Here is a 26,833-nt window from a genome sequence, read left to right on the forward strand (position 1 = left end):
GTGTGGTGGGGCTCTCAGTGGCGCGGGAGCCCCCAGGAAATGCCAGGCCAGTTACCACCCCGGTGGAAGGCGGGTTGGGGCGCCTTAAGCCCTTGCCCCCACCACCGGGTGGGTAACCCCATGAGTTGTGTGAGAGGCCCAGAGGGTGGACCCAGAGAGAGAGTGAGGGGCTAGAGACCCGGCCCGAAGGAGATAGTACCCTCGACTGGCCCATGCTGGGGCCAGGACCAGGAGGGTCAAAAGGGCCAGGGGCCCACCGCGAGGGACGCCCAAGAGCCAGGGGCCTGGGGTCCCGACTGGCCTGGAGGTGGGCCAGGGCTAGTAGCCGAAGGTCCTGGGGGGACCACACCCGAGAGGGGAAAATGGTAGCCCGGATGAAGGCGGAGAGGCCGCCTGATTGGAGGGAGCATGGAGGGGTCCTGTAGGATGATTCTGGGGCCCAGTGTGGGGGCCAGAGGAGATGAACATCAAGATGCCATCTGCGAGGCTTGGGCTGTGGTATTAGGGGAGGTCGGAGCTGCAGAGAGCGCCCCCTGGCATTGGGGCACTAGATGGGCAGCCTCCCACTTAATTAACATCTTAATTGAACTCATTATCATCAAAGGTGTGGCAGGCGAGATACGTGGGCGGTTGCCCACCAGACGGGGCAGGCCGTGGAGATTGGCCCCGGGAGGCCCCCTGTCACAATGAGCTACTCTGCACAATTTATATACGGGTAATCTGTGCCCTTTACAAAATCACTGCTGAGATTAAGTCTCTTTTAAACTAGTGCTTATTCTCATAATTGGGTCAGATACAGGCTATTAACTTGCAAACAGGGAGACCATTATAATTAACCATAGGGGCTACAGGCCTAAGAACTCATGCTCCTTTGATACAATGTGCTCCTTTGGTACATATATAACGTGTACCAGGAGCCAAAAGCATTCTCATTTTGAAGAGAGACAGACCCCTATGTATTTCCTAAATCTCATGTTAAGTTTTAAATAAAGTTTTTTGGTATTGTGCATGTAACAGCACATTATTTTGCCCTATATTCATACATACTAGGGCTGTACAAAGCTTTGGTCGCTAATTCGATTCAGAGGAAATTTGGCCCGATTCGGTGGCCGAATCTCCAAATCCGAATCAAATCAAGAGACCCTTTAATCTCGCCAAATCAAATCAAAACCCTCCAAGTCACTTCAGAGAGATTCAGAAAGATTTGATGGTTCGGCCATAGACACAGCTTTAAATTTTTTTTTATATACCTCAAGGTAGCAGGCGGCTCATGAATGCTGAGATGCTGGGGCAGATGGAGCATCCCACAGGAGTGCGGGGAGCTCCCCAACGCACTCAGCAGCACATCCCACCAGCTCAGTGACTGGTGCCCCCGGGTCTGGGGGGACACCTGGAATCCCCCCGCAGCCAATTGCTGAGCCAGGGGGGTCCGGGGGAGCCCCCTGTGTGCTCAGTGGTGGACCCAGAAGCGGACTGGAAGTACCAAGCACATGGGGGGTCCCCCTATGCTCCTGTGGGATGTTCCATCTGCTCCACCATCGCAGCATTCACAAGCCACACCTGGTACCTTGAGGTATGTAGAAAAAACATTTAAAGCTGTGTCTATGGCCGAATCGCTGATTCTCTAAATCAGCATCGAATCTTCGGATTCAGATTCAGCCGAATCGAATCAGGACAGTGATCCAAATCAACTAATCGAATCACTGTCCCCAATTTGGGCCGAATCTAAATCCAAATTGAATACGGCCCGTTTTGCACACCCCTAATACATACCAGTTTTTGTTTTTTTGTCACTTAGGCCAAGATTTAAATTATTTCATTATTTGCCTTTTGAATTCCTTTCCCAGGAAAGAGATTCAAAGTGATCCACTGAGGAGTCTAATATTGCTATATATAATCACAGCACCTAGGCAATGTTTTAAGGTAACTCCATACTGGGTTTCTGAATATAGCAGTAGACCACGCATCACAATCATCGCGTTGGTCATCTTTTCCCCAGTAGGTGAGTCCTTAAGCCATTTACCCAGGATAAGGGAGAGCTGATTTCTAGGCCCTTATCAACCTGAGAGGATTTAAGTTCAGATATCTTTCTATGAGAGTGTCCTTATTACTAGGCTGAGTGAGGGCACTTACCAGCCCTCCTTTTAAAGCTGTGCCAGTGCCAGAGGGAGAATGAGCATGAGATTTTCTGTCTCTGTAGCCTATGGTTTAGGATAGGCTGAGAGAGGGAGATGGTTCTTCCATCTCAGCAATGCTTATTCATTTTACATTAGGTGGTCATTGATTAAAAAAGAAAGACAGAAATAAGTTCAGCAGCTCAGACTGTAGCCCAGCACTCTCTTCTCCCAGAGGAGTGTCTTAACCAATTTAATATAGAGGCAGATTGCTTCCAGCTAGATCTCCTGCTAGCCCCTTTACTCTTGTAGTCAAGGCTGCTCAGCTTCAGCAGCAGGGGTTGAGAGTGCCCTCCCTCAGCCTATTCCATTGCCAGAGCGCTCTCCTGGGAAGTGGGAAATTTGAATTTAAATCCCTTTAGAATAGGTCCTAGAATCCATTTAAGAGCCAGTTTCAGATTGCATCAATAATTACATAAACCAGGGGTGTCCAACCTTTTTGAATGTGGGGCTGGATCACGAACTTTTTATCACCCAGTGATATTCAAAGACGTCACAGGAAGTGGTATCATATCAGGAAGTGATGTCACGTGACCTTTGACACCAGTGAAGTTGCAGGGGTTGACATGGTGCTGGTTGACATGGCATGCATGCCCAGGTTGACATGGTACTGCAAGAGCCGCTTGGCTACAACTCGGTTGACCTGGTGCTGGAGAAGCCGCAGGGCCAGGCGGGGGGCGAGGCCGGGGTGCGCGGGGGCGCCGCGGGGCCTGCCGGTGCCATGCCCGAGTTGACATGGTGCTGCAGGACCCGCCTGGGCAGAACAGCATCGGCACTGGCCAGGAAAAGCAGCATGCAGCTGAAGCTGGCTTCCCATGTGCTGCTGGGGACGGGAGGAGGCCGGCCAGGTCTGCACTGGCTGGCAGAAGTGGCAGCGGAGCTGTGTGCTGCTCAGGACTGACCAGTGCAGGCTCGTCCCGTCTCCAGTGGCACGGCTGCACCGCTGCTTCTGCTGGCCGGTGCCGACCCAGCCGGGCTCCTCGCACCCCAGCAGCACATGAGAAGCGGCCCCCTCGGGGCCTTGCATGCGGGCGACCAGGCCCGGAGAGCTGCAGCATCTGGGGGGAGACTGGCCGGGGGAGCGAGCAGGCACCGCCCTGCTGTGGGGCAGGGCAGGGCAGGGCAGGGCAGTGGGGCTGGCTTCAAGCGGGCGGGTGAGGAGGCAGGTGAGGGCCAGCAGGCGCTGCTTGGCCTCCTGTGAGGGGCCACTCCCCCGGGCCCTGTGGGAGTAAGCAGCTCCCCTCCCCTTGCTGCCTGCCTCGCCGCAGCCCCGCCTGCCTGCCTTGCCGTGGTGCTGCTGCCACCACAGCTCCATGGACCACGGCTCCGCGCTCCATGGCGGTGGCTCCGCAGTCTGCGCCGCCGCCGCCGCCACCTCCCTGCACTCCGCGACAGCAGCTCCGCGTGCCACTGCCAACGCTGCAGCCCCGCCACTGCCACAGCTCCCCGCTCCACAGTGGCGGGGGGGGGCTGCCACGAGCCAAATAAAATGGCTTGGCGGGCCGCATGTTGGACAAGCCTGACATGAACAGACCTTGGGTGGGAGTTTGACTATCTATCCAACATTTACATTATAACGTCATCTAAAAAGTTGTGTGTTCTCACATCTGTTTTATGTTTTTATTTCAGAGAGTGAAGGTGAATGTCCGTCTCACATAATAGTCATGTGTCGAGGTCGAATATTTGCCTTTGATGCTGTGTATGAAGGTCGTATGCTGAGCCCTTCAGAAATTTTCAGGTTTTCAAACTATTTTGCATTCATTAAGCCTGCCTAGATCTAAATATCTTTGCAGAGCTGCAGAACAAAATGATCTGGGTCTTGCTTTTAAAATAACAGCACCCCATGGCCATTAAGACTGAACTGATATTTATATTTGGAGTGGCAGAATACCAGTCTTCTGTCGTGTTACTTGTAAACTATAGTTCCTGTCAGTTTGTCAAGGAGAGACTTTTGCAAGTGAGACTTTCAAATCAACCAAGTCCATTTAAGCATATTTTTAAGTTTTAGAGAAATTGGAATTTTCCCTCTGTAATTGTACTTTAACACATTGTGCATTTTAGTGACTTCAGCTAAACAGTATCTCCATAGTTCTGAAAGTGTTTAGAGGTAGGGAGAAGGAAGCTTACAGACATGAAACATCATTTTCTTATATTTAATACCGCAACATTTGGTAACAGCATGTAAACGTAAGCCGCTAAAAGGTATTTATGTAGCAAGTAATTATGAATCAATGGTGTTGAGGCTGTTGATGTTAACCTGCCAGAATTATCTATGAAGCAAATTTTCTTTAGTAATATATTTTGTTGGACCAACTATGTATAGTTAGGGGAGAGATTAGACAAAATAAAGTGCTATCTCTTTTTCAGATCTGGAACCTATGGCAAATGTCTGTAACATATTTCCTTTGACAACAAATCCAAGTAATAATGTTGAATCTATCAACAACATCATCATAACAAAAAAACCCCAACAGAACCACCCTTTTCCCCTCTAATCCCTTCTGACCACATTTGAAACATAACTAGAGCTGTGCATCTTAAGTTACTTATTGGCAAGGGTGTACGGTACGGTTTTTCCCACTGCTGAACACAACAAAGGTAGAACTAAGCCCCAGCATACACAGGCTGATAACATTTTAAGGGTCTTTTGTGTCAGCTGAAGATCACTGGGAGAGCAATAGTGTATTTACCTCTTATTCACTAGGACTGGGAAAATGGCCTATTTTTTGTTCTTTTGTGCCCATGAAACGCTGCATAAGAGCTGTACTGAAAGAATCTAGTCTTCTGTGCTGTAGTCTTAGATTGCTAGAACAGATAGTGGTGTTTACTGGTCTTCAAAATCAGCTTGTTTTCTTCTAATCTTGGAAATTCAGAATAAGCACTTATAACTACCTCTTTTTGAATAATAATCAAAACACTTCCAAGAAGGATTTTGAATATTCAGGAGAGCAGAATGTGATGCCAATTTACAGGTGACAAAACTATTAGACCACTATTAGACCAGTCAAGAGTTATTGTATACTTCAAGGTAAATTCTGCTGGCAGTTACTCTGATGGAGTTTCAAGTACCTCCACTGCTATCAGTTCAGAACATTTGGGCCAGTACTCACTGAAAGAGGCTAGTTCATTATTGTATGTATAGTACTGTGGTAGTACTGTGTAGTACTGTGCTTACTGAACTTTATGCTATGATGCAATGCAGGAAATGTTTGCTATCAATTAATTTAAAAGAAAATGTGTGGCTAAATCACTTAATTTTGAACACCCTACAAGGGAAAAATAGAGTTAGGCACAACTGGGAATTTGTACCCTGTGAAATTCCAGTATTTCAACATCTGTATTAAAGATATTTCAACATCCTTGTCCCTACATTATATTAAGTAATATAATGCAGGGACAATAAAAGCATCAAAGAAAGAAATACAATCAAGCAAGTGCCTAAGAAATTTAAAAAAGAAATGCAAAACTCTAGAACTCCTGGTTCAGAGATGATACCTTTTATTAGACCAGCTAAGAAATTGCAAAAGTTTTTGGGCACACATGCCCTTCCTCAGGCTCAGGGAAAATTAAAGATGGTAAGAAGTCCCCATAGATAGAAAATAAACTTCATTTTTGCACAGAGGAACCTGAAGGTGGAAGCCTGTTCCTTTGGGTTCATGAGAGTGTCTTTGTGAGTTGTTCTTTCAGGGATGTATTTGGTAGCCCGTTGCTCTGAGACAAAAATAAATTTTCTTTTTCTTTAATTTTCCCTGAGCCTGAGGAAGGGCTTGTATGCCCAAAAGCTCGCAGAAGAAGTTTTTTTTTTTTGTGATTTCTTAGTTGGTCTAATAAAAGGTATCATCTCTGAACCAAGAGTTCTAGAGTTTTGAATTTCTTTTTGTCTCAGACCAACATGGCTACCAAATACATCCTAAGAAATTTCAGAAATATATTAACCATTGTGAAAAACTAAAATCTTAATGCGACTTACAGGTATGGTAATAGTACTTAACATTTTACCTTATCTTGGGTGTGTTGTATTGTCATAATTTGGATCTACAAATGTATCCTGTGAATGCTATTTAGTCAGTACTGAAGTTTAACAGGTAAAACTACCAAATTAAAATATATGCCAGATAGTAGAGTTTGCATTAAGTATTCAGATTCGTGGATGTTTGTGGATTTGAATAGAGGACAGGACAGAGAAGGAACAGCAAAGTTGGTGTAAACAGAACTGCGTTTTCAGACTGCATTACAAAGCTATGAATCAATAGCTTTTTGAAGTACAAGTGCAAGCAAAGGCTTGCATAATACCTGAAGTACAGGTATATGCAAAGGCTACACTATATTGCATAGTTCACGTGCAGCCCTCTGGGTTGGACTACAAATACTCCCCTTTCTTTTTTTCTTCATTTGAGCAAATATAGGAACAAAAGTCTAACACTGGAATTGTATGAATTTGGAGTTATTACCAAAGAAACGATATACAATTCTTGTAATTTATCATTGCCGATGACACCAAACTTTGGGGCAAAGCATCCAGACCTGAAGACAGGAAGGCGATCCAGGCTGACTTGGACAGGCTCAGCAGATGGGTGGATGAGCACCTGATGGTGTTTAACACTGAAAAACGTGAGGTTCTCCACCTCAGGAGGAAAAACCTGCAGCATCCTTATAGGCTCAGCAGTGCTACACTGACTAGCACTACTGTAGAAAGAAACTTGGGGGTCATCACTGATCACAAGATGAACATGAGCCTTCAAGGCAATGCTGCGGCTAGTAAAGTGACCAAAACGCTGGCTTGCATCCATAGATGCTTCTCAAGCAAATCCCAGGACGTCATTCTCCCCTTGTACTTGGCCTTGGTGAGGCCGCAGCTGGAGTACTGCGTCCAGTTTTGAACTCCTCAATTCACAAAGGATGTGGAGAAGCTTGAGAGAGTCCAGAGAAGAGCCACGCACATGATCAGAGGTCAGGAAAACAGACCTTATGACAAGAGACTGAGAGCTATGAGACTGTTCAGCCTGGTAAAGTGCAGGCTTAGGGCTGATTTGATGGCCACCTATAAGTTTACCAGGGGTGACCACCAGTATCTGGGGGAACGTTTATTCACCAGAGCGGCCCAAGGGATGACGAAGTCGAACGGGTATAAACTACTGCAAGACTGTTTCAGGCTGGACATAAGGAAGAATTTCTTTACTGTCCGAGCCCCCAAGGTCTGGAATAGCCTGCCATTGGAGGCGGGTCAAGCACCTACATTGAACACCATCAAGAGAAATTTGGATGTTTATCTTGCTGGGATCCTATGACCCCAGCTGACTTCCTGCCCCTTGGGTGGGGGGCTGGACTCGATCTTCCGAGGTCCCTTCCAGCCCTAATGTCTATGAAATCTATGAAATCTTTATATCAACATTCATTAATATTCAAGCAACCTGGCTAGAGACACTGGCATATATATTTATTAGCTGGAGCTACCTTCACCTCTTTATAATATAAGACAATACAAAATAGAGCATATCTCAGTTATGGTTGTTCTACTTCAGGAGTGCATAACCCCAGCCTGCAGGCCAGATCCTGCCGTGGAGTTGCATCATCTGACCCATAGGGTTCCCCACAGGTCCAGAAATTTGGTAGTGGGGGAGCAGTGGCAGGTTTTATTGCCACTCCCCCACCTCTCATTGTGGACCCATAGGGTTCCCCACAGGTCCAGAAATTTGGTAGTGGGGGAGCAGTGGCAGCTTTAATTGCCACTCCCCTACTTCTAATTGTGGCTATGCTGGGGGCGGGCGACTAGGCCACGGACTGTCCGCTCACCACTCAGCCAGGCCGCAGGGCCAAAAGGTTGGGCATCACTGGTCTGCTTGATATGCCTGCAGTGCTGTTTTGGTCCTATATAGTCTTTTATACATTCTTGCCCTAAAATTCATTTTTTTAACTAAAATCCTTGCTCCCCTCTCATTATTTACCCAGTCCGATTTCCCCCCCATTTGGGTCCCCAAACAATCCTTATTTTAACACCTTTCAGCCCTTCACCCTTCTCCCCAACCTTATTACTTACCCAGTCCAGTTTCCCTTCCTTTTGGATCCTTAAACAAACCTTATTTTTGTACTTTTTACCCCTCTCCCAAAATATGGAGATTCACGTTAACTCTTAGACTCAAAGGACTGTTTAACCCCTCCACACCTGGACAGTGAGCTCCTTCCTAGGAGGTTCCTCAGCCCCACCTGAAGGGAATCATGGCAATATTGAGGCCGCAGACAAGCGATTTTGCAGTCTGACTACAGTGTCGGCTGTTATTTTTGCAGGCTTATTGTGGCGAGCCTCCCCTGCCCTCCCCCTAAATTGGCTGAGAGGGCGCTTTCGTGCAACCCCACTCCTCACCGCTGATTGGCAGAGCGGGGCGGGGCCACATGAAAAGCAGCCCTCTTGGCCAGTCAGTGGCAGAGGGAGGATGGGGCGGCTGCCATCATGGCTGCTCCCCTTTGTGTTGGCAGCTTCCCCCCCCCACCACCCAGCAGGCTGCGAGGCTGGGCCATTAAAGTCTGCTTTTCTGAAGTCCAGCGTCTTTATTCAGCTGCACTCCTTTCCTTTTCTTTGGATCTTGAACTCTTGTCATTTATTTTATCTTCATCGTCATCAAAGTTACCTTCTACCTTCACTCTCATATAACCTGAGGAAAGTTGATATGCTTTTCTCAAAATTTCAGTTAATCTCAACAAAGAGATTCTCAACAAACATGTCAGAGCACCCAAAGGTGCTCTGAGGTCCTTTGAAGGCTGTGAGGTGTGAGAGGAGTTAAGTTAGGTGTGAGGCTGTAAGCAGATAAGCCCAGGCTCAGGTTCAGTCCTTGCCTGGCCATGCCTCTGCTGCCTAGCCCCTCTGCCTGGGCCCACTGTAATAAATAAGTTTGTTTTTGAAATGAGGTGCCATTCCATTCACAAAAGTTATAGAGGAATGCCTTGAATCTATGGATGGACGCCTTGAGTCTAAAAAGGTTGAGAACCACTGACTTAGCCATATTGTTAGCTGTGGAACACAAAATACTGAATCTTAGTCCTAGCTCGCTAACATGAGTATCAACTTTGTTAATTGTTTTTTTTTCAATCTTTTACCTTTAAGGCAATTTGCATATATCCAAAAAAGGTGCCATAATGAACCCAATGGACCAGGGCTGGGAGCCTTAACAAGCAATGAGAGAACCAAATGGGCAGAGGTTGGACACTTTCAGTTATTGATCCTTGATAAAAATGTTGAATTTGCTTAGATTTGCATTATTTCAGTAATTCAGCTACTTATTCCATGTCTTCTAGGCACGTGAATATCTAATCAATCTTGATCCAAAGAATTTAACTCTACTAGAAAAGATTCAGAGAAGTTTGTTTGTGGTGTCCTTTGATGATTCCAGTCCCCATGCAACCTCCAAGGATTACAGTCAGGTAGTTTGGGATTTCCAAGTAATTTTACTCTTCTCTATAAGAAACATGTTTTGATAATATCTGTGTTCCCTCAGTAATGTATCAGCTTTTTCACCATTCCTTCTTGGCCTCTCTGATATAAGAGAGATGTGCCTGAGGATATGGATATTACCAACTGCTCCTGATCCCCACAACCTGCCTATTCCAGGATGCAGGAAGTAAAGGTTGTTTAAAGTTATCTGCTCATGCTCCTTCCTTCTCAAACTGTGCGGGCCTCAGAGGTCATCACAAGGATCCAGCCTTTTCTATAAACTCTTGACACCAGGCTTTTTACATATGGTTTTTCTTCAGCTGGACATGTTGGCTCCATTGTAAACATGTCTGCTATGATTGACACATGAATGCAGTGAGTGGGGACCCCCTGCAGGCGCTGGCAGTAGTGTTGGTGGGGGGAAGAGGTGGTGAGCGGGGACCACCTGCAGACACTGGCAGTGTTGGCGGCAAAGAGGGGTGGGTGGTGAGCAGCAACTGCCCGCGGAAGCCGGCGGCGGCTTCGGCAGCAACCAATCTCAGGGAGGGCATGTGCCCCCCCTGTGCCTCCCTTACTTATGAATTGACACATCCTTCTTATCTGTTACTCTAGACCTTGCTCAACTCAAAAGCAAGGATTATATTTATTTTGTGGCTTGTCCAAGGCTGATCACCTAATTACTATTTTCAAGTTTGGAGGTTGTTAATAATAAAAAAAGCATCCAGATATTTTTGTCTGCCAGAGTGCTGGCATGCTTTCAGATATTTCTGAAAACCCATAAATGAATCTATGATTTAGATTACCAGGTTGGCATTAGCTGGAGATCCAACCATACGCTGGGGAGATAAATCCTACAACAGTATCTTCTTTTCCAATGGGACAGTTTGTTCAAACTGTGATGTAAGTAAAATACTGGTTTTGTTTGTTTATAAGATCTTTAGGGATCCCCTGGCATTATATATTTTTTCCTGCTCCTGTCCCCTCCCAGGTTAAAATTTGTTTTCCAGTAGTGCAGTCTTGCTTACACAACACAGTATCTGGCAAACATCCAAAGCACTCTGTACTCAATAAAGTACAAAGCACTCTGTACTCAGCACTCTGTAGTTTTAAAGAGGGAATTAAACAGTACACAAGCTGATTACATGTCAGCACACTGCCTTTCCCCTCTGCATTCCCCCACCTCTCCCATTCTGTTGGAGAACATCATACAGTTTCTTCCAGCCCTGATTTAAGCACTTCACTTATAGGGGATTCCCAAGCTTGAACAGCTTCCAAAGCAGGTAGGTATCATTTGTCTAATAGCCTAGTAATTAGGGCAGTTGCCAGGAACTGAGAGAGGTGAGTTCTGGGCCTTGTCCCCTCAGCTCCAGTGGGATTGAACTCACATCTCCCACATTCCAGGAAAATGCCTTAGCTACCAGGCTCTGGGTTAAGCACAAAGCTAGGACCCCTTTCCAACTGCCCTGTTTGTCAGCCATGATTACAAGAGTCATGGGGCCAGAAGGGTTGCCAGCAAAAGGAAACCTGATGTGTAGCTCAGTAAGGTGTATATTTACCCCTGCTAAGTTGGAGGCACTGGGTTTTGTTCCTTGTTCCTAGTGCTGTTTATTCATTTTATCCACCACCTATTTGATGCAAAATGCATGATCAGTCTCAAGAGCCAGAACTGATTCAACGGGGTAGATAAAGTGGGCCCTAGCTTTACCTAACCCAGTGGTTCTCAACCCAGTACCTTTTTATACTCAAGGGACCCCTTGGAAAATGTCAACTCTTAGTTTCACTCAGTTTTTGACTAATAGAGCAATTCTTCTATTGCTGACAAGTCAAAAGACCACAACAGGTTAGAATGTTTTTGACACAGATTCCTATTTGAAATCTCTGGTGGGAATCATGTTTTCACACCTAACAGTGCTAATGTTGCATAGCACCCTGTGACACCCTTGAAAGGATCTCTTGGCACCCTGGTTGAGAATCACTGGCTGAACTTGTAACCTGGTGGCTAGGGCACTTACCTAGGAGGTGGGAGATGTGGGTTTAACTGCCTCAGAGCTGGGTAAGGGGGCCTCAAACCAAGATGTCTCAGTTACTGGCAAGTGGCCTAACCACCAAGCTAGTGGGCCAAAGGTAGGGGGGCCTTTTCCTCTTCCTCTCCCCTCTTAGTTACCAAATCCCAAAATGGCTTTCGATAGAATTTAGATATTTTCAGATATAGAGATCTATAGAGACACCTAGGACTTCATGTGCACATAAAGCAGTGAGGTGGGATTTTGCTGAATTGTGCATTAGAGAAAAAAAGGCCCAAATTCCAACTAAAAAATGACTAGTTCATATAAAGCCTTTTATGAATTTGGATCTAAAAGCTATATTTCAAGAAGACTAAATCATTCTTTCAAAAATGTTTTTATGAAGGACTTTTCTATATTTGCTCAACAGATTGTTCCCAAGGTAATAAGTATATTGTACAAGAAAGCTTAGAATTTATTAGCATTTTTATTTACTCAATTCAGCAGTGCCCAAAGTGTTTATCACTGCTCTCACACAGGCTACCTCTCACAGGTCCTGCCCAGGTCTGTTCCTCTCACTAGAGTTATATTTTGCCAGTCTGGCTATCGAATAATCAAAAAAGAAGTTGGGTTAACCATGTAAAGACTATCAGTACAGGTAGAAGAGCTAGAAATGTAGTTGCTTAATAAGGCCTTAAATTCCACACAACCCAGTTAAACATGATATAGGAAGAAGAATGCAAGTGGAAAAATGTACAGTTGATTCATTTCATTCATATAGTAACCGCAATGTTATATCTTGTTTTTTTAGCATACTCCCATGGATGGCATGGTTTTAGTAGCTCTGGGCTCTTATGTAGACGAAAAGATTATTGAAAGTAAAGGAAAATGGGAGGTATGTATCTAAGTTTACAGCATGATTAGTCAGTGTTTTGCCTCTTATAAACACCTTCTTTTTTTAATACAGGGATCAGATAAGGTTCGGGATATCCCATGGCCAGAAGAACTTGTTTTCACACTGAACCAAAAAATGCTAAATGAAATTGAACATGCTAAGGAACAGTATTACCAGCAGGTAAACTGTCTACATCTCCTGTTTTGATGATATTTTTGGCTTCTCTCCATGCCAGAGATTAAATACCACTAGGACAAATTTACCCATGACATAGTTCCACTGAAGTCAGGGGAGTTATACCAGGGGCAAGTTTGATCTGTTGTTTTGTGATTTGAATTGAACAAGATTGTGAATAGAACATTTCTTGAATTCTCCCACGATAACATTTTTTGTATGTGTTAGGCAAGTGACTTACAATTAGTGAATTATGCCTTTACATCATTTGGCAAAGCACTGACCAAGAAGAAGAGACTTCATCCTGATACATTTGTTCAGCTTGCCTTACAGTTGGCCTATTATAAACTTCATGGACGGTAAGAAAAAAAACCTAATTGCTCAGTTTGGTAATTAAAAATTATTGTTGAACTACCTAAAAAGTCTGAGGAAAATATGAAGAGCTTTCAGTGTTGTTGTGTGTTTTGTTGCTAGTCATGTATGAACGAATAAATCCTTGTCATAATTACAGTTTCTGTGGTATAGGTTGTAGCTTGGTTAGTCCAAGGACATAGGCAGACAAGATGCTTTGCATAAATCTGATATCTTTTATTAGACCAACTCAAATAGTTGGAAAAATTATTTGGAAGTTTTAGGACACAAACACCCTTTGTCAGGCTGTCAGGGTCCTTTGGGTAAATCTTGTTAGTCTCATAGGTCCTGATCCTATACCAGTGACCTTTTCCATTAACTTCAGGAGTGAGTACCTTGTATATCTATTATATTCTTGGACCTGTGTTATATGTGTAGTAATGTGAAGGACAGTTAGCCAGAGTTTTTATATTTCATTCCAGTAAGCTGGACAGGTAAGCAAAATGGTTGGTCCATAAGGCTCTATATCTATTACACGCTACAAATTACCCATTCTTATGCAAAAGCCCTGGTGCAGATGAAAACTTTGGTCGGTGACTCAGTGTCATGCTGATATCTTTCTTCCAAACTCCCCAAAAGGCTTGCTTTTGCCATCTTGTCCCCACCACCACCAAAGCTTACCCAGAAAATTTGGAACAGCAGTATGAAGACATGGACAATAAACAAGCAAGTTCCTTTCCTTGCACTTTGGGCACTTTGGTCAGGTAGGTGAGGAAGGATTTATTGTGTAATCCCAGCCAACAGTTATGGAAGATTGTGCTGATTATGAATCTCTTCCAAACACCAGTGAATCAAAATGGCAGGTCCTCCCCAACCCTACCTGTCAATTTCCTTTGCTACTGCCCAAGTAGAATTTAATTTAAATGTGGGTCACCATGTATATTACAAATATTTACTTTTTTCTGGACAGGGCTTGTTTTATCACAAGAATGGAAATGATGATTGTCATCTGCAGTGACACCATATTCCTTTCACAAGTCATAGAGAAGTAGGGCTGGAAGGGCCCTCCAGAGGTCTTCTAGTCCAACTCCCTGCCTGAGGCAGGACCATCCCTATCCAAACCATCCCATACAAATCATAATCTAAACTGCGTAAAACAACCCTGCATAAAATAATCCTGACACAACATAGGCCTAACACCCTAACCTTCCACATGTGAAGCAGGGGAACCACATCAGCCATTGTCTTCCTCTTATAAAGTGTTGTCAGTACACACTCAAGAGGTCCTGGATAGAGGACCACACCCCCCACTACAGAGGAGGGCAAAAATCCCCACAGTTCATAGCAATCTGAGTATGTGATAAAATTCTTGCCCCCTGAGCAGAGGGGTAACACCCTCTAGCTGGGAACTTCCAGCTTTGGTCCTAGCAGCAACATTGGCACACCCCAGTCAAAGTTCACAGCTTTGGCTATAGCCAACACCCAACATTTCTTAAAAATACCAGCAAAGCCCAGAAGCATGGGAAATACCCACAGTAGAACATAAGCATAGCTACACCTAGGTCATCCCTGACCAGTGGCTGTCCAACCTCTTCTTGAACACCTCCAGTGATGAATAGTCCACAACTTCTCTAGGCAGTTTATTACATTGAGTCATTATTCTAACAGGGTGCTTCTACATGTGTGCTTAACTGCCCAGTAGGCTAATTTGCTGTGGTGTAAAGCATCGTAGTCCACATGTGCTATGTTAATGGACCAAATAACCACCTAAATGAACATGTAAATGCCGACCTGGGTATAAAGTTTACCTGGTCAGTCCAGGCAGCAGGGGGGCAGACCCCTGCCTGCCAGGTAGCCAGAAGGCTTCATTCTTTAGGCACTCTTGTGCCCCCGCCAGCCCCTTCTGATTCCGTGACTTGGAGCCCAGGGTTGACCCTCAGAGCCTGCTGCCAGCCTAGAGCTGCTCTGTCCTGGCTCAAACAGCTCTGGACCCAGGCCCATGTGTAGGTGCTTACACTGCACTAATTGAACGTTTAGTGCACCCACAGTTTTTCCAGATATCCAATCTAAACTTCCTTTACTGCAACTTCAAGCCATTTGTCCACATCCTTCTCTCTGCAGCAAGAAAGGAAAGGTACTTTTCCTCTTCTTTATGGCAGCCCTTTAAGTATTTGAAAACTGCTATCATGTTCCCTCTTAAGTGTCCTTTTTAAAACGTGGAGCCCAGAACTGTACACGGTATTTCAGATGAGGCCTAGCCAGTGCCCAGTAGAGAGGCACTATCACCTCCTTTGACTTGCACCTAATGCTTCTATTGATGCACCCCAAAACCACATTCACCTATTGTGTGGCTACATTGTGCTGGAGACCATGTAAGGTGACATGTAAGGGGTGCACACAGGTGCACGTGCACCCCCTGAGATTGGCCATGAGTCCCTTGGAAGCACCAGCCACAAAACTGGAAGTGCTGGCAGAAGTGCACTTCTGGTTTCGCCGCTGGTGGTTCCGGGCTCAGCAATTGGCCGCTGGGGGAACACTTCTCTACCCCCCACCCCCAGTCAGCAATCTGGTGGCCCCCCAGACTCAGGGGGCACCAGTCGGCCATGCTGGAGACTCATATGAGTTTGTGCTCTACCAAGACTCCTAAGTCCTTTTCTATACAGCTTCCATCGAGTCAGGTATCACCCATTTTGTATTTGCATTTTTGATTATTCTTCCTGAGGTTATTCTTGCACTTGTTCACATTAAACTTCATCCTGTTAGCTCTAGCCCAGCTCTCCAATCTGTCAAGATCCTTCTGAATGATGTTCACATCCTCCAGCGTATTCGCAAACCTTCCCAGTCTTGTGTCGTCTGCAAACTTGATCAAGAAGCTTCCTATGCCAGCATCTGAACTGTTAATAAACATGTTAAATAGCACTGGGCCAAGGACTGACCCCTGCACAACTCCACTTAAAACTTCCTGCCATTCTGACATCAACCCATTCATAATTATCCTAAATGCTTGCAGCTATTGAGCCAGTTATGTATCCACCATATAGTAGTTTTATCTAGCCCACATTTCTCCAATTTTTTTTATGAGAAGGTCTGTGGGACCTTGTCAAAACCTTGCTGAAGTCCAGGTGCACTATATCCACAGCATTCCCTTCATCCACCCAGGTAACTAATTTGACAAAGGAAGAAATCAGGTTTGTTTGACATGATTTGTTTTGTATAAGCCAATTCTGGCTGCTTGTGATCAACCTTTCCTCTTCCAGATGCTTACAAATATTCTTGCTTAGGATATGCTCCAGTAACTTCCCAGGTATTGAGGTGGTTCTTGCCTTTTTTAAAGTGGGGTACTTCATTCAAACTTTTCCAGTCCTCTGGTACCTGACCTGTCTCCCACAATTTCATGCCCCTGGGATGAAGCTCATTTGATCCTGCTGACTTAAATTCATTCAGACTCAACAAACGCTCATATACAATCTCTTTTGTTATAGCCTCTCTCAGCTTGTCCCTCTTCCTTATCTAAATAATAATCCCTATTAGGTATCTGGATGCAGCTTAATTTTTTGTGAAGGCTGAGATAAATTAGCTGTTGAGTAGTTCCACCTTCTTTGCATCTTCAGTTAGGAATTCCCCCTGGCTTGTTAACAGAGAGCCCACAGTTTCCTTGGTTCTTGTTTTCTGGCCAACGTACTTGTAGGACCTCTTATTGTTGTCCTTGAACTCCTTTTGCCAAGTGCAGCTTGTTCTTTATCTCTGCCTTCCTGATTTGGTCCCTGCAGGTTCCTTGGTGACCTGCCCATTCTTCCATTGTTTGTATGCTTTCCTTCTGCATTTGAGGCATCTTAGAATCTCCTTGTGCAGCCACATTGGTCTCTTGCTATTCTTCTTGTGCTTCCATTATGTCAGGACTGTTTCTTGTTGGGCATCCAATACTGGGCCCCTAGAAGCTCCCAACCCTCCTAGACGTCTTTATCTTTCAATCTATCCTCCCATGACACCATGCCTAGTAACTCCTTGAGTCAGATTAAAACTGCCTTTTTGAAATCTAGGGTTTTTTTAATCCTAATTTTGCTGACCTCATGCTTTCCCTGTCTCAAGATCTGGAATTCTATTATATGATCATTTCTTATGAACTTAGTCATCATCTTCACATCCTCCACCAGTTCTTCCCTGCTGTTCAGGACAAGATCTGAGATACATGATCACCTAGATGTATCATCCACTTTCTGGAAGAGAAAGTTGTCTTTTCCATAAGTTAGGAATGGGCTTGACATTTTGATAGATTTTTCACCTGCTTGAAGAGTGCTTCATTCACCTCCTCTTCCTAATTAGGTGACCTATAATAAATTCCCACCATTATATCAGTGCTGCATCTTTCAGTTGTTCAGTGTCATTTCTGGCAGTATTGTTGGTGCCTACATGGACAAGCTGGAAGGGGTAGTGGTTTGAAGGATGGATGAGCTTTGGCAGACCCTCTGTGAAGTCCTGAATTGGGCTCCAGGCAGGCAGCACACCTCCCAGGCCCCCAAATCTGGACAAGAGATTGGTGCCTTTGTCCCCTGCTCTTCTCTTCCTTCTTGGTGCAGTGGTCCTGGAGCCCCTGTCCTTGAGACCTTGCATTTCCTGCTCTGTAGTCTGCTACCTCCTCTGCCTCATTCCTACAAATGATCCCTCCTCACCCACAGCATGCTTGAAAGTGGTTGGTGACTTCAGTCTGCTCCTCTTCATTTCTGGGGGCCCTCCTTTGGGTAGTCACAAACTGCCATGTCTCCTCATTGCCCCTTGGCCACTCCAGTACCAGCTTCTCATAACTCCTGTTCAAGTAATCTTCCTGGTCCCAGATGCAATGCAGCATGGATACCCATACTTCATATCTTTGAATCTTCTCCTCCAGGGCAGATACCCCTTGGTATCTTGCACTTGGTGCAGATGAAGTGCTTCTGACCCTCTGGAAGAAACATGAACATGGCACATCCCATGCAGGTCACAACAGCTGACCCAGACTCCATTTGTGCCTCATTTGCTCCCTGGAGAACACCTAGGCTGTGAGGAGGCAAAAAAAGAGAAAGTGGGGGGAGGGGAGGAAGAAACACCACAAGAACCTGCATGCCAAGCACCTGCACCAGAACCTTTTTACAGATTCTCATTCACACACACACACACACACACACACACACACACACACACACACACACACACACACACACACACAGGGTTTTTATATAAAACTGTCTAACTACAACCACATAAATAAAAAACTGTTCAAAGAACAATTATAATTCATGTGAAATGCACATCATGCGCTCGATTTCTATTTGATGTAAATCAGAATAATTGCATTGAAATCCTCATATGGATGATTGAATCTTTTGTATTTTACATATGAAAAAGTTTGTAAATATGTCTGGTTTTTAGTTGATCTTCTAATCCTTAGATTTTGCATGAAGCAAATGACTTCCCTCTCTGAACTCTAATGGAAAGATGCATATAAACTCCATGAGTTGAAGCCTGCAGAGTTCTCACCTTCCTCATCAATGGGTGTATTTACACATCCATTAGACCCAGGAGCAGCTTACTCACGAGTAAATGCTCCCGGGCAGACGTCCACACATGCGGGGAAGCAGGAGATTTGCTGCTAATGGCTGCATACTGCTTCCGCTTCCTGGGGCCCTGCAGTGCTGGATGGGGCAGGAGCATGGGACCTACCCCACCCCTGCAGCTCTTTTCAAGCCCCATGCCTTAATCATCTGATTAGGGTATGGGGCTGGGACCTGCCCCTGACCAGGACAGTTCCCAGCCCCCATTCCATGATCATGGCACAGGGGCTGGAGAGCCTGTTCCCTGCTCAGTTCTGCGATTGAGGAGCTGAGCAGGGAACAGTCTCCCCAACCTGTTCTCCACCCAGCTCCATGCTCATGGAGCTGGGGCCGGGAGGGAAAAAGCTGAGATAAGGATCTTCTAGCCCCCTGCTCCCTGATCACGATGGTAAAGCAGGGGCTGAGAGATACAGATCTCCCACCCCCTGCTCCCTGATCATGATCTTGGATCAGGGGGCTTGGAGCCCTCTACTGCCGAGGCAGGGAGGTATAGTCCCCACCCAGGCCCCAGTGGCAAAGCCTGCCCCAGGGTCAGGGAACAATCTCCTTCCCACTGGTGGCTAACTGACCAGGAGCCAATTTGCTCCTGGTCATGTATCTATACGTGTGCTACTGTGCAGTTAGTAGTCGCAAGTAAATTGGCTACTTGCATTTGCAGGTAGCAAATTTATTTGCAATTAGCGAGGTTTACGATGCAGTGAGCATGTGCACATGTAGACATGCATGCTTACTGTGCAGTAAACTACGCTATAGTGCTGTAAAGTGTCTCATGTAGATACACCCAATATGAATGAGAGACTTAGTCTGAAGAAAAAAGTCCTTGGATTATGTCAAATTAATTTCATTTTGTTGTAGGGTCTCTTGAATTGTCTGCGTCCTTACTGGTCCCTTTAAAGCTTTCAAGACAGTTCTCTTTCTTTTATATGTAATTAGTCTTATATTTCAGCCACCTAAAAGAAACGTAGTGATTTACTTTTACTTGTAAATGGGTTTAAAGCGCAGAATATTTTTACAGTATTTATACTTCAAAATGGGAAAGAGAAATCTGTCATCATTGTGAAATGTCCCTTCCTAATTTTTCTTCTTAGCCCAGGCTGCTGTTATCAAACTGCCATGACCAGGCACTTCTATCATGGACGCACCGAGACCATGAGACCATGTACTGTGGAAGCAGTGGAGTGGTGCCAATCCATGCTGAATCCAAACTCCAGTGTAAATATTGAAAATCTGCATTATCCTTAATGTATTTAAAGGACCTGCCACATGATTCACCTTAGGTAGACTATGTGGTTAATTGTGTCAGTTATGGGAGTTGACATCATTTTCAGCTAAAGAAAATAAAGCACAGGTGTCATTCCCCATCACTCCCCCCACCAGAGCTGTAAGTGTAGGCAAACTGCAGCATATGACCTGCTTTCCTTTATCCTGTGTATATTTTTCACTTTTTTGATGCAGTGAAGTTGAGCAGAAGCAGGCCTTGGGTTTAATGTCTAGAGCAGAGGTTGGCAATATTTTGTCACTGCAGGTCACTGTTTGTGACCCCCACTGCAGGCCACTTCCCCTCACTCTTGGCAATCAGCAGAGGCTGCAAAAGGAATACATAGAAAAAGGCAGGCACTAGACCCCTAGGGATCCTGCCCCTGCTTCAACAGAGCATAAACTGAATGAAGCAGACAGTAGGACTCTGGTGATGCCTCCTCTGCCATAGTGATTGGAGCATACTGCTGATTTCCTGAGCTGCTGCAGACCAGATCAAGTCTTTTTTATGGGCTGCAGGCTGTAGGATGCCAACTTCCTGGTATAGAATAGTTTGCTGATACCTCTGATCTCTATTTGTGTTAGCATGGGTAGATTCTTTTCATGTCTTTTAGAAACCTGTTAGGACTTCTTGTATTTCTAATGTCTGTGGTTAAAGCTAATCAGGAAACTGATTTAAATTTAAAACTTTGTGGGTGGACAAAGACACTTAAATACAAATAGATGAGCCTTTAGTCAGTCAGGGGAGAGAATTGGGAACATGATCAGAAAAAAATCCTGCCTGATTCTGAGGTGTTAGCTACTATTCTTACATTTATTTCCCATCCCATGAGAAGAACATTGTCTGTTCCTCCTAGCAACAGGGGTAGGGAAACTGAAGTATACCGTGCTTATGAACCATATGTCAAAAAGCTGCAGCCGTCAATTGCAAAATAAGTTGCTTTGTTAAATGTAAAAAGTGAGCTCCAGAAAATGGCTGTGGAAAAGCCCTTGCAAAAAACAACCCTGCTCTCAGGCGGGGGGGTTAGAAGATCTTTGCATTCTCTTCCTTATACTGTGGTTAATAGGAATCTGTTGCCTTTTGTTTTATCCAAGGAGGTGTTTCCACTGTTTCAGTAAACTCAATCTCTCGTAGTTTGTCCTCATTTTCTCATAAACATTGGTCTTAGATTCAGTGTAAATATTTTGCTTTATGCAAAGAAATTATTTACATAGAAAAACCAAAGTGGTTTGCAACTTACTGATGGCCCACTTGTTCACTTGTTTTTCTGTTTTTTAATATAATATTCTCAACTTTTTCTTTTAAGAAGGTTTTAAAATCTTTAGTTATGTTTGGATTTGGCCCTCTGTTTACTTTCTATCAAATAATGCTGCCACCACTTTTCCCTGTGTTTTATTAATATGCCTCTGTATTGATCCACTGTTTTCTAGAAACAGTAATTTAGGGTAGTCCTCCATTTAAGTCAGTAAGGCTCTGGTTGTACACATCAAATTGTGATATAGCAGTCATCTGAGTTGCCTGTTCATAATATAACAAATATGAGAACTTCCAGGATATTAGTTTTAATAACTCAGTGGGCATGTCTACATGTGCATTTATGCCAGCTTAAATTTACTGCGCAGAAGTGGGACTAGGCCGGCATCTACACGTGCAGGTGTTAAAGTGCATTAGCACTGTGTGTGGACTGACCTGGGACTAAAGTTAGTCCCAAATCAGTTCACACGCAGTGTTACTGCACAGTAAGGCGTTTACATGTGCATTACTGCATAGTAACTAATCGGGCATAAATTTTATACCTGCGTGATTTGGTATCAAATTGACACTCAAGTTGGCGTAAGTTACCATATTTACTGTGCAGTATGAGCGTGCATGTGTAGAGACACTCCTGTACTGTGCAGTAATTTTGTGCCCAGTCATTGCTACTTTTCATCTACTTGTGTTTAGGCTCAGAGGATTTTTTTTGATGTCTCACTATTTGGGAAAAGGCATCTGTGTATTTTTAATTAAAAGAGATAGTGAAGATAGATGTTTATCACTTCTGTGTTTCTTTTCAATTCTGTGATTTCCATGTACAACTCCATGACCGTGCATTTCTGAATTAATGTAGTTAATCGTTTTATGGAAAATCATTATATTTAATATATTTAGTTTGAAACAGCGTCCTGGAGTGCCATGAGATCTTTATGGATGCCATGGGGTGTTGCACAATATTTGCACTGTTAGATGTGCAAACATCCACACAGGATGCACAAGATAAGCCCGGAGATTCCAAATAGAAATCCTTGGTGTCATAAAACATTTTGTTCTGTTGTGGTTTTTCTGAGTTATTGTCAACAGAAGAATTGCTCTATTATTTTCCATAATTAAAAAATGAATGAAAGCTAAATGCTGGCATTTTCTGAGGAGTGCCTTGAGTCTAACAAGATTAAGGACCGTTGTTTTAAAATTGTCGTTTTTTCTTCTGCTTCAGTTCCAATCAAAAATAAGAAAAGAACATGAGGTTGAGAAAATTATTCTATGTAAAAGATCAATGGCTGATAGGGTAAAAGCATGGAAAACAAGTCATGAAGAAAACTTTGTGAAACAAGAATTAAACAGAGGATTAAAAACATAAGAATTTGATGAATCAAACAGGACAAAAGGCATAGACGTAACTTTCCATGTGCCTACATTTTCTTTGTTCTTTGGCACTACATTTACAGAGAAATTTTCTGATCACTGTTTCTTTATGATATTCAGGCGAAGTGCTTTCATTTTTTCTTATTTTACACAGCCTCATGAACGGCTCCAACTGATGCTAAAGGCATTTGCAAAGCACAACAAGCAGAGGAAAGAGTGTGAGACTGGAAAAGGTACTTTCTTTATAGTCACTCATTTTCTTCTGTTCCTAAAAAAAGACATTTTATTAATATAGTTTATCTGGCTGCTTCCTAGAGCAATCTGGGTAATCTAAAAACACTATATTTATTGTTTGTTAGTTATAGGGTTAGGGACTGAAAGCCAAATTCCCCATAGGGAGTGTTTAAATAACCAAACTCTCTCTTGTCTTAACCAAGCTCTCTTGGGTCAGCTCCCTGGCCTAATGAATATTTAATTTGTCCATGCAAAATGGAACAGTATCAACACAAGACTGTGATACCCTTTTGCCCCAGGAAAACCTGTATCTGGGTTGTCAGAGCTGTCTCCTAGGATTAGGATGTGGGATATATGGGTGCATATACCCTCAGGCAATTAAGGGAGGCTAACTGAGGCCTTCCACATCCCAAGTGAATGGGCTTACCATTGACTTACAGAATGGAAGGTGGAAGAAGGAGGCCATCGTCACCTGCATTTTCTATAGAAAGGCTGTCAGAGTTACCTAGCTCCAAGGGTGGGGTGGGGTAAAGGAAACAGAGAGAGGCGTATTACACTGAGTTGAAGGAAATTGCCTAATTCCTGGAAAGAAGCAGAGTTTAATACACATTCATCTTCTTTTAATTTCCTGTTAATTATGTTGGGAAGCTCCCTCCTCATCATGGTTACAATCCTCTTCCCCTGTTGGGACCCCAGACTCCTAAATAAGGGTTGTGGATTTCAGTAGGCAGCAAAGCATCTAAGAGTTAGGCTTTGCAACACATAACTTAAATCTCTTGATCAGCCTAGCTTTCTTAAAGTTGGTAGGAGATATCTCCTCTTGGGTCAGATTAGTGGGGGAAAGATCTGGTTCCTCAGGTCAAGAAGTAATCATTCTACTACAGAAGGTCTGAAGTTCTCAATCCTCACTGGCCAAACACTCTGCCAGCATGCTGTCCTGGGAAATGGATAATCTCAGACTTTTTGCTGGAGCTAGAAGGGGTTGTTTGGAACAGTCATTTCCCTCAGGACACTAATTGTGCTGTAAGGGGTAGACCTTTACTGTTACTAGTCATGAGATTCATTATAGTTCAGCAATATTTTTAGTTTTATTTTGCCACAGAAAGCTGCCCAGATCTTGTAGCAGAACACTGAAGGTTGATTCCTTAGGTGTGTACCGCACAATAGTTTCTGCCCACTGTGAAAACCCATTCTTCCTAGAACATGCTTTCAGTAGCCAAGCAGAAGAATTTAGCAGAAGAATGTAGTATGCTATGGCCTTTAGCATTTCAGGATGAATGAAGAAATGCCAAAAAATGATGTAGACAGAGATATGACTGGCTGTGTCCTTAGTTGGGCCCATTCCACTGGTTGCCTGAAAAGGGAAGCTTTCTCACTGGAGCTGCATGAACTGTTGGTCTTTTAACTACCACATGAGCTAAGGACTTAGCCAGCCATGTTTCTATGTACATCATTTTTTGGCATTTCTTTATTCATCCTGAAACGCTAGAGGCCATAGTATACTACATAGGTTCACCTAAACTAAATTCTTATTCCTTTTTAAGAATTTATTCCCTTTTATTTGATCCTTTATGCCCTTTTATCCTAATCCCTTTTATTTGATTTTGCTATTGTAAGCTGAATGTGTTGGTCTTTTAACTACCACATCTGGGTATTGCAGTCTGAATCTTGCTCAGGAGGTTTTGTTTCTTGGCAGGATTTGACCGTCATCTTCTGGGTCTCCTACTCATAGCGAAAGAACAAGGTCTCCCTGTGCCAGAACTCTTCATGGACCCTGCTTTCGCTAAAAGGTAACTGCTACTTCAGTCCTTGTGGGAAAGTCAAACCACCTGACATTGATTCATATTTGCCAAATGTTTGGCTATTTCTTGACATCAAGAATGAAACCGTTTTCTGTTCCATAAAATCTGATTTGTTTTCAAAATAATTAAAAGCAATTTGTTTCCTTTATAGTGGAGGAGGTGGAAATTTTTTGCTTTCAACCAGCATGGTTGGCTACACTAGAATTGGTGGTTCTGCAGTCCCCATGGTACATCACGGCTATGGCGTTTTTTATAGAATCAGAGATGACAGGTAAAGCTATGTTCTCACTTCCTTCAGTACAGAATTCCCAGAAGAAAAGTTAAACCAGTTATTTGAATATGTCCCCCGTTTTGTGTTTTCTGACTGTATTAATGTCACAAAGATAAAGACAGTTTACAGCTAGGAGGAAGAAAACAAAGAGCTTGAAAGAAGCAGAATGGGTATGATAGAAAGACAAAAGCATTGTATCTAAATATGGTTTAGGGAAGAGATGTCAAACAAAGCTTGGGGGCCAGATCCAGTCTGAGCAGGTGGGTCATCTGGTTTGTGGGGCTTCTCAGACTACCCAACTCTGCAGATTCAGATTGTGGGGCTTGTCGCTGTGGCTGCTTGTACTCCTGCAGTGGCAGTTTTAATCACTGTGGCTGCTGGAGCTGCTGTTTTAGTATGGCTCCAGAGCCTAGGGAGTTAATGCTGCTTGCCTCCCTTCTGCCGTAATGGAGGTTTTAAGTAACCCAGGTGACTAAAATCGGCGTCAGAGGAAAAAGGGGGAGCAGCAGTGGCATTAACTTCCTGCATAACTAATCTGTTTATGAAATAGTTCTTAGCTTAATATGGATTTTTCGTAGAGTGTATTCAGATTGGCAAGTACAGTTTCTCCCTTAGAGCAGCATATCTGTTTACATGGGTTTCATTGAAATGGGAGACCTCTCAAGCTACTTGCAGGAAAGAAATAGCTGGCAACATTTTCAAGCATAAGCACCTGAGTTAGGCATCTAAATCTATTTATGGACCTAAAACAGTGGGCCAGTTTTTGGAATCACTGAGGACAGACATTTCTAGTTGAAGTCAATGTGAGCTCTGGAACTTTTGATTTTTTGAAAAATTGCAACAGTTAAAAGGTACCTAAATTAGAAACCCACAGTTAAAAAAACATGCATTAGTAACTTCACAATTCATGGCAGTCTGTTGGATTTCTAAAGCATTCATTATCTAACATTGTTAATTTTTATATTACTAGGTTTGTTGTGGCTTGCTCTGCCTGGAAGTCATGCCCAGAGACTGATGCAGAAATGCTGTGTAAGAACATGTTCCAGTGTTTCCAGGACATGATACAGTTAACAGCCACTGCCCAGCTTTAGAGTTGATGGGAATGTAAATGTGCCTTGTTGTGTCTTTCATTATTATTACATAACAGTGCTGAATGAAATGCTATTCTTAAAGGTTATAACAGTCTATGCAAGACACTAAGTGATAGGTCAGCATAGATATTAAACAGAAATAATGCAAAACTTACTGATTTTATGGAATTTACTGCAGCAACAATGCAAGTTTCCTTAAAGAGTAATAAAACTATTTGCACCCACAATGCAAACTATTGCAAGTTATCAAAGTAGAACTATGCAATATAAAACAATGCCTCAGCAATGCAAATGTATCAGAAATGTATGCCTTTGGAAATGGAGAATTTATGAATGTTTAGTTCTTACAATTTTTCTAGTGGTAGCTTGTGGAATACTTTATAAACCACTGAAGTTTATTTCAGTGTAGCACTTAAAAGTGTATTTCCGAATATCTTTTCCACCACTAGTAGGTGATGGTGCTTTCTAAATGGGAAATTGTTAATGGAGTTCATAAATTGTCATTTTTGGGGAAAAATGAAAATTAAGGAAAAGTATTAGCTTACCTATCTGTCTCTTTCAAGCTGTACATGAATATAACAATTCCTAGTTCCTATTTTTGCCACTGGGATTCTGTCAAATGAAGAATTGTTCTGAATAAGAAATTTCTCAGGTGGAGGAGGAAGGCACTACATTCAGAGATTTAAGCTGACAGTGTGCCTTTTTCTAAATGTGAGAGTTAAAAGGAGGATACTACTTGGAAATTTCAAAAGATGACATTCTTGGGATGAACTAACTACAAATGTCACTACTGCTCTACAGAAGAGTACACATTAAAGCAATGTAGTAAGTACAGTTTGATAAGATTCTCAGGACTGTAAGATTTCTTTATAATTTAAAGATTACTTTTTATGTTTGATAAACTTTGTAATTTCCTTTCTCTCAAATAAAACAGTCTAGAAAGCCTA

At 43.5% G+C, this 26,833-nt stretch overlaps 1 protein-coding gene across 2 annotated transcripts in view; it reads left to right on the plus strand.

Annotated features, from left to right (window-relative positions):
* Nucleotides 1-26,833, plus strand: part of CROT (carnitine O-octanoyltransferase) — a 39,852-nt gene extending 13,019 nt beyond the window's left edge. Inside the window, exons 5-16 of one of the 2 annotated variants that reach the window (XM_006031702.3) lie at nt 3,804-3,912; nt 9,274-9,367; nt 9,465-9,590; nt 10,399-10,500; nt 12,415-12,498; nt 12,571-12,678; nt 12,901-13,031; nt 19,700-19,823; nt 22,643-22,721; nt 24,419-24,512; nt 24,676-24,795; nt 25,766-26,833. In XM_006031702.3, coding sequence (XP_006031764.1) covers nt 3,804-3,912; nt 9,274-9,367; nt 9,465-9,590; nt 10,399-10,500; nt 12,415-12,498; nt 12,571-12,678; nt 12,901-13,031; nt 19,700-19,823; nt 22,643-22,721; nt 24,419-24,512; nt 24,676-24,795; nt 25,766-25,886 — 1,292 coding nt within the window. In that variant the 3' untranslated portion in view covers nt 25,887-26,833. The remainder of the gene's footprint in view (nt 1-3,803; nt 3,913-9,273; nt 9,368-9,464; nt 9,591-10,398; nt 10,501-12,414; nt 12,499-12,570; nt 12,679-12,900; nt 13,032-19,699; nt 19,824-22,642; nt 22,722-24,418; nt 24,513-24,675; nt 24,796-25,765) is intronic. The other variant, XM_025213366.1, reaches the window with a different exon arrangement.

Source organism: Alligator sinensis, unplaced genomic scaffold, assembly GCF_000455745.1.
Source record: "Alligator sinensis unplaced genomic scaffold, ASM45574v1 scaffold114_1, whole genome shotgun sequence".
Classification (NCBI taxonomy): domain Eukaryota; kingdom Metazoa; phylum Chordata; order Crocodylia; family Alligatoridae; genus Alligator; species Alligator sinensis.